This window comes from Acanthochromis polyacanthus, chromosome 14 (genome assembly GCF_021347895.1).
Source record: "Acanthochromis polyacanthus isolate Apoly-LR-REF ecotype Palm Island chromosome 14, KAUST_Apoly_ChrSc, whole genome shotgun sequence".
Classification (NCBI taxonomy): domain Eukaryota; kingdom Metazoa; phylum Chordata; class Actinopteri; family Pomacentridae; genus Acanthochromis; species Acanthochromis polyacanthus.
Genome location: NC_067126.1, coordinates 12,195,244 through 12,207,916, shown reverse-complemented (window position 1 = coordinate 12,207,916; position 12,673 = coordinate 12,195,244). Strand labels below are relative to the sequence as shown.

The window sequence follows — 12,673 nt, the reverse complement described above, 5'->3', positions numbered from 1 at the left end:
GATTTCATCCTCTTTAAAAAAAACACACAGTGATGCCTTATTTTGATTCTACAGCCATTTAGAAATCAAAAATCCTCCTATGAGAGCATCTGCAGGTTTCCCACCTTCACTTTTCCTTTGACAAAGCTGGCAACATCCTCTTTGTTCTCAAACACCGACAGCGAGTGAAGCAGGTTGTGGACCAGCCAGTCCCAGTGCTTGTTCACCTCCTCGATGACGGCTCCTAACCAATAAAGAGGTTGAATTTAACAGCAGCACAGACTAACAACACAGATGTAGGTGGAAGAAATGACAGCTCAGCTCACCGCTAGCGATGACCCAGCTGATCTGGGAACCAGGAACCTGGAGCAGGATTCGGAACGGGGTGACCCTGGCATTGGAGTCCAGCACTGAGTCCAGAGCCCCCACCAGGAGCCCTGCAGAGATAAACAGAATAGAATAGAATAGAATAGTCTTTATTGTCATTGTACACAAAAATTGTACAATGAAATTGGTGGGAGCATCTTCCCATAGTGCACTTAGGAAATACAAATATGCAATATGCATGACCTATTAAAGGTAATAAATAGAAAGCACAATAAAGTCCATACTCATGTAGCACAGCCCCAAGTTTGACCAAAAAACCCCAGAGAATCAAAGTAATGCAATAATATGTCAGAAATAGAGCTCAGAAGGGAATGATGCTTTCTCTGGCTTCGTCCAAAATAATGGTATTTTAGGTGTTAATGTTTGTAGCTGCATTTGAATTCTCTTGTGAAATTATTACAAGTTACTGCAGGTATTTTGGACTCAAAATTAGCCAATAATGCAAAATAAAACCCAGTGAACCAGCAAAATATTGTCTACATTTGTGATAAGGGCCAATAATGAGGCACTTCAATTCCTGCAGCAGTGAAAGAGCAATTAGATTGATACATAGAAGTAGGTGTCAAATTAAAAACTAAAATGTCTCAGTAAGCACATGAACGTCATTCTTGTCCCTCTGTGACCTTCGACTACAACAGAGAGGTGAACAGTTCACACACAGACGGCAATATTTCACATCTGCATAACAGAAATACCACAGCCGGCCTGAAGCAGACAGAAAGAACTCAGCTGGAAACACATAGAGACAAGAAGGAAAGACAAATTTTGGGGTTTGCAGTGATATTTATGATCATACTCGAGTATGATGTCATTTCTACAACCACAGGATTCAAGAATTCAAGGATTCAAGGAAATTTATTGTCATTGCATTTCTGCAACGAAACTTTGTTGGCACATCAAAAAAACAAGAACAACAGCAAAAACAGCAAACAGCTGTATAAAACAAGTATTAAAAATATATATACAAGTAAATAGAAACAGCATTTTAAAAAGTGTAGAAGCATGATAGTGCAATGAGGTGCAACATCTTTAAAGTGTCTGAAAAAAGCAGACGTTGCTTTTATATATATATATATATATATAGTCATTTATTTATTTAATACTTGTTTTATGCAGCTGTTCGTTATTTGTATATACTATGTAGTTCAGGATTTACTGAATTCATTTTCATTTGTGTTTGTTATTTGCTAATTATACTGTAGATGATTGTACATTCTGACAGGAAAATGATGCAAATAGGTACAGATTCACAAGAGATCAGAATCAGCTGTAGCCTCAGTAGCTGCACATTTTCAGCCTATGATGGTCAAAGTTTGGCATTAGCCTGATTCAAGAACTGGACGCTGGTGTAATTATTGCCAACATTAAACTGACTTTTTTGTAAACTATGCCTCAAATGAAGATGAAACAATGGTTGGCTGGATGTTGGCCACATAAAAAGCATTGCAACATGTGCAAACTCGCAGCAAAATCTTACTCCAAGAGCCAGATTTTCCTCATTCAAAGGATTAAAGCAGTAAAAACAGGTACTTTATGAGTCTTATTTGGAAAAATAAAGGACCTCAGTATGTATTCAGGCTAGTAATAAACTCCTTTTCTTCATTTGACAACTATAACAGTCCAACGGTTGACTTTTAAAACTAAAATTCAGCAGGAAATCTGATCTGATCTGATGAAACTCAGTGTCAGTTTCTGCAACAGGAATCAGCTCTACAGACGTTCAGGAAACTAAAATTCACCACTTGGTACCAATGAAGTTGACTGAATTCATGCTCTTCAAACATCAAGTGAATAGAAACACATATCGATGCCTGCTGAGCAGCCTGAAGCTCTAACAAGATCTCAAAAGGATGACTGTCATCAGGTTTTCATCTTCCTAAACCACAGCTAATCTGCATCACACTTTTCCAATAACTACTGTCTGGGTGGTGCTTTCACAATATACCTCCTCAGAGGTAGTGGCCAATATATTCACTAAAAAACTACAAATGATTATAAAGTACACAATGAAACTTTGACTCCCTCAGCCCATTTTTAATATTAATTTTATGACACATTTTTGAAGGCAAAAAATAAACTAGAACATAATTTTTTTAAAGTTATGGGTAATTTCTGAACTAATTGAATTAGTGCTTCTGTTGCACACTCTTTTGTTCTGTATATTAGACAGGAAACGTGTGACCATGTGGTAGCACATGACTGTCAATAGAAGTTTTATTGTTTGCAAGTTTGATTTTATTCTTGCACAACTCACCATTATCATGTACTGTCCCTGAACTTAACTAGAATAAAGAATTGGACCAGTATGCACATTCTAACCACAACACTGACGGTAAAATTACTGTATAATAAATGCATATTAAGTCCTCTCAAATAAGTCTCAGACAGACGTGTCCAGCTGTGGCAGTGGCCACACACTTTCATTATTCTGAAATGTATTTAAAAATTGTGAAAAGCATACTACTACTACTAGCTGTATACCATGAAAACATGCATCAAGTTATTGATGGAATTATAATGTAAGCTAAATTACCTGTCCACCATCCAAAATTAATGCTAAGATTCGTTTAGGATGTTTGCCCACAGGTCAGAGCTCTGTAGAAATTGTACAGCTGATAGACGATGGCGGAAACCTCAGAGAGTGAGTTGAAACCAATAGACAAGGACTATATGTGGGTTACTGTGTTTCTTGTTGCTTGTTGCGCAAACTAAGCCGGTTTTTACATCTGTTAGCTTCTCTCTTGCTCTCTGTGCTCACACAAACATAATTTTAACAGCCAAATTCACAATAAGTGTGTTCTTATTGACATATTCTTTTATTTCTGCTGTCAGACAATGAAACAAATATAAAATAGTGACTTGAATACAGTCCGTTAACACTACATGTTAACCAGCAGTCACTTCATTGCTATTTCCCAAACTGCGGCTCTGCATCACTAAAATATTGACCAACTTACCGCATAGATGAGTTAAAAACAATGGCTATGTTGTGAATTTGACCATATTTTCATGCAAGATGAGGAAAATGTGAAGTGGTACATAATTCTGGCTAGCTGTTTTGCTCCACACTGTCAACCACTCAAGCAGAGGGTTTTCTTCTTGAAGTGGGCGGGGACAGTAGCAAATATTTTGTTTTCAGAGCAAAACAACCCATTCAGAACAACCCTATGATCAGGTTTTACACAGTCATGGTCAAATGAACCATCTTTGAAGTATTTTCAGGTTAAAAAAAAATAGAAAGAAACAATGCGGAAGCATGAGAAACTTACATTAAGTTGCTGAAAATGGCTCAATATGGGGACTTTATAACATATTTGAAGTTGTACATTAATTTAAGATTCTGTCCTTTCTACTGTAGCATTATCCTCCATATCAGCAGCATAATAACACAGTCAGGTATAAATATGCATTTCAAAGTTATGACTTGATTTTAGAGACAGTTTTCTTCTTGAAGGGGACGGGGACAGTAGCAAATATTTTGTTTTCAGAGCAAAACAACCCCTTCAGAACTCTAAGACCGGGTTTTCACAGTCAGAGTCAAATGAACCATCTCTAAAGTATATTGAGGCAGAAACAAATAACTAAATAAAATGGGGAAAAACACTGTTGAGACATGTGAAACTTGCATTAATTTAATAGAAATTAGCACAATATGGGACTTTATGGCATATCTGAAATTTAGAACCAAGTTTTATGTTAATCTGATATAAGATTTTGTCTGTCGTAAGGCTCATTATCAGCCAGATCAGCAACCTTCCACCACAGCTGTGTACAAACATGCATTTCAAAGTTATGACTTGACATCAGAGAGAGTTTATTCCTGAAGAGGGTGGGACAACAGCAAGTCCAATATTTTCAGAACAAAGCAGTATGCTTGAAACAGCCCTAAAACCAGAGGTTATACAGTTATGTTAAAATAAACCGTGTTCACAGTGATTTCAGCTCCAAAATTGAAAGAAACATGGCGGAAATATGTGAAATTAATTTGCTGAAAATGGGCACAATGAGGGCCCTTTACAGTAAATTTAAAGTTTATAACCCAGTTCTATGTTAATCTGATATAGGATATTGTCCCTTTAAGGCAGCATTATCAGCCAGATCAGCACCCTACTAACACAGCCATGTACAAACCTGTACTTCAAAGTCATGACTCAAAGTTATGAGGGCCGTCAGATCATTATCTGTGTGCTCAGCTGTCCATTCTTTGGTTTGGAACAAACAGAAGGAAAAATCTAAAGCAAGTGATACATAAAAAGAAAAGGAGCAGTAAGTTAGCATATTGAAGGTGGAGTTCATGATTTAACTCACCGGTTTCAGGGTTGTCAGTCTATAAAACCTGCTGCGAAACTGACTTTGTTTGCCAACAAGAGCTTCTAACTCTATAATATTTAATTTAGAGCGGTGCCATACACAGTCTTGTGAGTGTCATAATGCACTTTTAGAGGCATTGTCACTCATGGAAATGTTGTTTTCATCTTTTAAATTTATCAAAATCAGAATAAGTCTTTAATCCAACTACATCAGCCCAGTTCAGGCTCGTATTTGTGGAACTTTCAGCAGGTGGAGATGTATATAGATGAGTCTTTTGGATCTCAGCCAAACACAAACCACATCTTAGGAGACAAATCCGACCCGCCTGAAGCTGCAAACCCGGATGCCTGGCAACACAAAACCATCTGTCTGACACCGCAAAACCCAGAAGGGGTTTACACTGGTAAACTTTCCAAAAATGGAGAGTCGGAGTGAATCATCGCCTGGGTTACATTGTTGGGGAATGCAAAGCTACAGTCGACCTTTACGAGGCGCCAAGAGACAGAAAAAAAGAGACCTGCTTTCACAGTTGCAAGACTGAAATGTCCATTTGTTCTCAGGATTAATTATCTGCCAGTCTCGGGTTATTAGTCTGGGAGTTAAATAAGGAGTATAAAAGGCAAGACAAGACTGCTTTAAGGAGAAAAGTGTTGGTTAGAAGTAAAAACAAACAGTGGTATGAACACAATGATGAGCTGCAGATGTTAAGTCGCCCATCCCTGCTCAGAAATCCAACTCAAAGTATGTCATCACGAATAAGATAAGGACCTCACACTGGATATCTGCTTCCGCTTTATTTCTAACTTGCAGGCAAAAAATCCAATCTGAGCCACTATATAAGCCACTCTGCTGTTCTGTCCACCAGGGAGGCAGAAATACAAAGCAAAGGTCTTTTAATTAGGATTATTTATGCTATATCAGGATTTTACAAAACACAAAAAAGTAAATTCTTTTGTAAACAATCACAAAAAAATCTAGGTTTTAAATGGTATAATTAAAAGTTGGAACAAATATCTCCTAAAATAAAATAAAATACAATACAATAAAATAACAATTATTTTGTGAAACTGATTTATCCTAAGACTACCAAAAATGACACAAAAATCTATGTTCTGAAGACCTCTACATTTAAAATTTAGCAAAGATATCTCCTATATTCATCTAAAATTAAAATTAAAATTAAACATTTAATTTAATTTAATGTGTTTTATTCCGACACAAACATTTCCCAGAATTATCAAATCGTTGTTGTTTTTTTTTTTGCACAAACTTATCCCACAATAGCACAGCAGTTAATACAATGAATACTTACACTTTATTTTCTACATTTATACTTAAACTATTTCTACTTATGTTTATATTCTTAGGAGATATTTTTCGACTTATGTTGATATTTTTAGGTCATACATTTCTTCTTATGTTTGTATGATTCTGATTCAGAAATGATTAAAAAGCCTATGTTTTATTATTCATTTAATTTTGTTTCATTGAATCACCAATAATGTCAAGCAGAGAAAAGGGAGGATTTTATTTATTTCTTTATATTTTATTTATCTTGACGGAAATATCATCCATAATCATCAATAATCACAAAAAAAATAAGTTTGTGTATTATTTTTTTATTTTGGCACAAGCATTTTAAAGAATTGTTTTCGTCTGTGTGGCAGAGATATGAGCGCAAAGGTCATTAAATTAGGATTACTAATACTGTATTAGAATTTCACAAAATAAAAATAAGTCAACTATTCTTCAAAATTGTTTGATCTATGAACCACCAGTAATCACACAGAAAAAATGTAGGTTTTATTGGGTATATTTAAAAATTTGGAACAAATATCTCCTAGAAAAATCTAAAATTAAATTTGATTAAATTTAATTAAGTTTAAAAATAAATTAAAGACAGTAAATTAAACGAAAAAAATATTAAATTAAATTAATTGGCTGTGTTTTTACTGGGACACAAACATCTCCAAGAATTATCAATAACAACCAAACATCTAGGTTTCATATTCTATATTTTTGGAACAATCATTGTTTGCTTGTTTGAATCACAATTAATCTCAAGCAAAGAAAAGAGAAGGTTTCATTATTCTATTTTTTATTTTGGCACAAACATCTCCCAGAATTATCAGTTGTCTCTGCCTGTGTGCCAGAAATACCAAAGCGAAGGTCATTTAATTAGTTAATGTTGAACACGGTGACAACAGGACTTGACCCTTCGACCCCGCTCGCTATGGGAACAGTGGGAACAAACACAAACACAAAGTAAAACACGGCCAGGAAGTTCCTACTATTCTATTTTATGAGAGGAGCTCTGGCTGGGTTTCTCTATGGGGGGGAAGAAGGAAGAACATAAAGACGACTCTGTACCGACTGTTAGCTGAGTTTTAATGAAATTAGACGTCACTCGTCGTTGCCAAACAGTCGACTGAGACTGAAGTCTGTCGTACAGATTCAGAGAGGAAACTAGAGAGAGGAAACACAAACAGGCCACAGCGGTGGGAAGAAGTCAGACGAGCTGCAGCTGCAACAAGCTCCAACACAAAACAAAGTCCTGAAGAGCCAAAACGAGATAAATCATGACGCATCGATGGCAGAGACTTTAACCACCTTCAACTGAATTCCACAACCCTGTTATTCTCCTGCAGGAAATTACAGTTTGTCAAACAAAAAGTGCAGATTTAACTCAAAAAACATACTTGAGTCCGACAAAAGTCACAATAAAGCGCGTCTGAACAGAGTTCTTGTGTTGTTTGTGCCATTATTGTCACTTCAAGTGGTTTTTCCTCTTATCTTTCCTCTTGAATATGATCCTCACCATGGTTTTTAAATCTTTTTTCGTCAGAGTTTCAACAGTTATTCAATTAATCCATCAGTTGTCAACGTTCACATTAGGAAACCAACTTTTTTTCAAATAATCAGTTTGAGCAATTTTTCATGACAATGCGACAAAATTCTGGGATTTTAGTTTCTAATATTTTAACATTTTCTGGTTTCTTTACGCCTCTAATACACTTCATATCTTTGGGATTTCTGTCAGTTTTCCACACAAAAGTGCAGATTCAGATCACAAAAACAGACAAAAGTCCAACAAAAGACAATAAAGTGAGTCTGAACAGGGATCTTGTGATGTTTGTGGTGGTGTCTGCTAAAGAGGATTTTCCTCTTGTTTTTTCTCCAATTTTCCTCTTGAATACGATTCTTGCTATTGTTTTTAAACCTTTTCTTCATTAGAGTTGCAGCAGTTATTCAATTAATTCATCAGTTGTCAACCGTCAAATTAAGAAACCAACTTTTTTGATAATCAAATAATTAGTTTGACCACATTTTTAAAGATAAAAAGTCAAAATTTTCATTTTTTAGCCTATTTGAATATTTTCTTGTTTCTTTATTCCTTTATGACAATACATTTCATATCTTTTGTACTTCTGTCAGTTTTCCAGACAAAGGTACAGATTTAACTCACAAAAACAGACAAAAGTCCAACAAAAGCCATAAGAAAGTAAGACTGAACGGGGCATTACTGGCACCTAAAGAGTTTTTTTCCTCTTGAATATCATCCTTCCTATAGTTTTAAAACCTTTTTTTAATTAGAGTTGCAAAAATTAATTAATTAATCAATTTATAAATTATCAACCTTCAAAATAAAGTACATATGGATTATGTAACTGTAATATATAAGAAAAATTAAATGATATGCTTGTTTTGTATGATCAACAGGGCAAAATCCAAATTTACAAAGATAAAACGCGAATGGCAGTTAGCAGAGCTCTTGTAAACTGTTTTCCAGTCAGTTGAACAAAAGACAAGCCCAAGTAAATAAACAGAACTCTGCTTGTTGTTTTCCTTTTCTTTCAGTTTTGGCTAGAAGTGGTGTAAGAGTTATGACCATTTCTCTGTACATGTTTCAAGTAAATAATGACACAAATTTAAACTTACGGTAACTTCTCATTATGACTATGAGACCAGTATTGGAAGAAAAAAAGCTAAAATTATAAATGATCGGTGCAGATTTTATGGAAACTGATGTGATATTAGCTTTGTCGCAAAGACACCGTAGGTTTATCTCCTTTGTTAGTAGTTGGAGTCTGAAAACCAGCAAGTTACCTGACTCATAGTTTTAGGGTTTACTTCAGGCCATCTGTTACCATAGTAAAGCAGCCAGTCTGCAGGCCAGGTATGTAAATCAGGGGTTTTCCTCTGAACATGTGACTGTAATAAACCAGGTTAAACTGTGATTTGACAGCAAACTGTGTGATTCCAGGACACAGTTTGTGGACAAATGTTCTTCTGGGCACCTGTTTGTTTGTTTGTTTGTTTGTTTGTTTGTTTGTTTGTTTGTTTTACTGCTACCTGCTGCTTGTTTTTCCAGAGTTTCTCCTGTTTTTTAGTAGTTTTTCTACCAGCTGGCCTCCCCTCTGTTGTTACCTGTGTTCCTGCCTACACGTCCCCTCTTCTGCTTGTTGTTGTTGTTGTTGTTGTTTACCTGTGATCCTGCTGGTGGGCTCTCCGTGGCCTCTCCTCCGCTGCAGCAGGAAGAAGTCGTTGCTCCTCTCGGTTACCCAGAGCTTCAGAGCGTTTTTCAGCAGAACTTCCTCCGGGTTCAGCCACATTTCTTCCAGCAGGGAGGGACGGCAGGATCCCTCCGCCGTGTGGGTCTCTGCGGCGGCGCTACACCGACTCCCTCCGTCCGTCCTCCGGCTCGGCGGCGGCACCGGTCCGTCCTACAGCGGCCGGTTCTCGGGCTGATCCATGTCGACTCTCCTGAGCTCCAGACAGCTGCAGGCTTCGGACTTGGTTCGCCTCCGTCTGTCTGCAGCTCACACCCGATCTGCAGCAGCTGTACACACCGACCAGAGATCCTGGATGCAGAGGAGCTCTCACTCTGGAGCTGAATGCAGGTCCAGCTGCTCTACAGAATGGAGTTTTTAAGAATAAAATAAAAACATTTAGCAAAATAGCTTTATGGTTGATCCTCGAACCCTCAACAATCCCAGGAAAATCTGTTTTTTTGGGCTATTTTTAACATTTGTGTACAACTGCAAATGATAAAGGACTGAATAAATGAAAACCTTCCTTGTATATATGTTTAAAAAAGATTTTGACACCAAAATCACAGCAAGTAATGTTGTTGTTATTGGTGGTGTTTTTATTTTAAAGTTCAGGCATATGGGTTCCGTAAAGCTTCTTGAGACAATGTGAATTCATAAACCAGCTGGTTTCTTTACTGAGAAAATGAAGCCTGCTTCCATGTTGACATTTTGGATTTCTGGAGCCAGGCACGAAAAAAGATTTATTCTTTATCTTACAGTCTATGTTTGAAATGTAATTATCGCAAAATAAATAAAATTTAATTTACTTGAATTAATCTTGGCGCAAGCATCACCCAGAAATATCTATGATAAAAATAAATAAATAAAAATAAATAAATCTATCTAGATTATACTTTAAAAAAATTACAAAATGTGACACAAACATCACCCATAATCATCAATTACTGTCAAAAGTTGTGATTTTATATTCTTTAATTTTGTATCAATATTTGGAATTTGTAAAAAAAAAAAAAATCATAATAATTTGCTTGTTTGTTTATTTTTTTGTTTGGTTGGTTTAGTTATTTTGGCACAAATATATCCCAAGATCATAAATAATTGTTAAACAAGCAGGTTTTAATATTTTTGGTTTATTTTATTTCCCAGAGTAATCAATAGTCTTAAACAAAAAGAGAAGATTTTATTTGTCTTTGTTTGTTTATTATTATTTTTATAATTCTTGTTGTTATTATATTTTTAAAAAAATAGGAAAGTAACTCTTAGAGTATAATTAAATCTCACTGTGGTGTGCAAATAGAAAAAAATGCCTCTTTAATGTAGATTTTAAAAAGATAATAGTAATAGCTTGGTTATTACTAACATTATTATTGTTTTATTGTTGTTATTTTATTGTTGTTATAGTATTGTTGTTATTTTCAGTACAACTTACTCCAACACCGAAAATTTAGTTTAGACAATTTTTGGCAAAGAAGAGTGGCTTCACTTCACTGTAAAATCTTCAGTTTGAACTACAAATAATTCTTGTTTTGTTTTTACAACATTTTTTTTAAATTAGCCTACACCTTCAATCTGAAAACAAAATAATCTGTTAATACTTAGCAAATCAAGAATTTAAAGTTTACAAAACATCTGAAAAATTATATATATAAGTTAATATAAGGAATATGAATAAAGACCTTTTATTAAACAATTCTGAACTAAAGCGTGATGTGTGTGGTGCTTGAAAAACAGGTCAAAGTGAGACCTCTTCTTTACTTTCTTCATGTCCGCATTTGAGCTACTTTCGCTTCCTCTTCCGGTAGAGCCCAAATTTCTTCTGTGATTGGACGATCAACTGACACACAGTTCAGGTGCTCGGTACACAATTATCACACAAAGGCTTATTGTCTGAACTCAGTCCATCAATCACTAAAACATATCTATAAATAAAGACCAGTGGTCTTAATGAGACAATTCATGAACAAGGCAGCTCCACAGACTGAATAGATGCAGAGACAATGCTTTCTCCAAACTGTTTAGGTTCTTGACCATTTGATTTATGTTTATGCACTTTATAGTGTTATGGTTCCTTAGAAAAACTTAATGAAAATTTCAAATAAAGAACATGCCGATATGGGATTTATTGCTATGACTACTGATGCAAATATCAGTATTTTCATAGCTAAGTCTGGCCTGAAACAGCAGCTGTGTGACCATATGAACACTGAAACAAGCTCTGCCAGGTGTTCTCCATCGTCCTTGTAGAGATCTATCATCAAATAGACTTCAACATTGCTCAAACATACATTTTACAGTTTACTTGAAGCTAGTATGAAGCTTCAGTTACGTCTCAGTTTGACAAATCAAATGGATATCCTTTCGGGTTTTACTATTTTTATTCCTAAAAGTCCCCTTTGAATCATTAAGTCAGCAAGGATGGACTGTAGAGGAATGCAAAGGACGTTTGTATTAAAAATTGTAAGTTGGGGAGATATCTGATTTGTTAAACACAAAACTGCTGAAGCTTCATATTAACTTCAGATAAACTAAATGTATTTCTTCTCAGCAGGATTAGAACAAGCTAATCCTCCTGAATAACTGTTTCAGAAGCTTCCATCAATATCTCTGCTCGGATAGCACTACCTAGTCTAATACTAAATTCATTAAACACAAAATTATTCAAAGAGTAAGAATTTGGGATATTAAATTAAATTAAAACCATTTAATTTAATTTTATTCTATTTTATTCAATTGTAAGGCATTAAAACCTGTATTTGCTGCAGAGCCCTTGGAAATAACAGGGTCATTCATATTGTAATCAAATACTTTAAATTCAATTCAATTCAATTACAAACATTTCATTTCATTTAATTCAGTTGTATTTTATTTTATTTTACTTTTTCCTACATTTCTATCAGCTGTTTATGTTTTCAAGTGGTGACAATTTCCTGATTTGCCGATGATGACACGTCCCCCCGACTATTTATTGTCTGCTTTAGTAATCCATCTTTGATTTCGTCCAGCAAGAAGTTTCACCAAATTTTAATTTGATGTGTTTGGTCAGACTCGAGTGATAGTGAGCAAAACGAGAAAGAAGAAAAAGAGGAAGTTAAGGTAGAAAAATTGATTGGGGCTAAAATTAGACAAGAAAAAAACATCTCACCACAGTGTACTATCCTGGTAGCTTCACTGCAGAAGTATAATTTCCAAATATCTCACTTTAAGTTAGTGTTATACTCCAAATGTCAGTAATGTTGTGTGTTTCATGTGTACATTTACTTTAAAAGAACTGCTAATATTTAGTTCATTTATGGCTGATTGTAATTAATGACTGCAGTTCTCTTATATTACCTTTAAAACTTAAAAGCATTGTTTGCTACAGTTCAGGAGTATTTATTGCATTTTTTGATTACTCCATTACAGTTGTGTGACCGTTCTTTTGTGGCATATTCAGGCACAAAATC

At 35.2% G+C, this 12,673-nt stretch overlaps 1 protein-coding gene across 1 annotated transcript in view; it reads right to left on the bottom strand.

Annotated features, from left to right (window-relative positions):
- Positions 1–9,557, bottom strand: part of LOC110956147 (TBC1 domain family member 8) — a 42,870-nt gene extending 33,313 nt beyond the window's left edge. Inside the window, exons 1-3 of the mRNA XM_022201464.2 lie at positions 9,164–9,557; positions 306–416; positions 105–223 (exon numbers count right to left, since the gene is read on the bottom strand). Of these exons, the coding sequence (XP_022057156.1) occupies positions 105–223; positions 306–416; positions 9,164–9,290 (357 nt within the window). The 5' untranslated portion in view covers positions 9,291–9,557. The remainder of the gene's footprint in view (positions 1–104; positions 224–305; positions 417–9,163) is intronic.
- Positions 9,558–12,673: the final 3,116 nt, after the last annotated feature.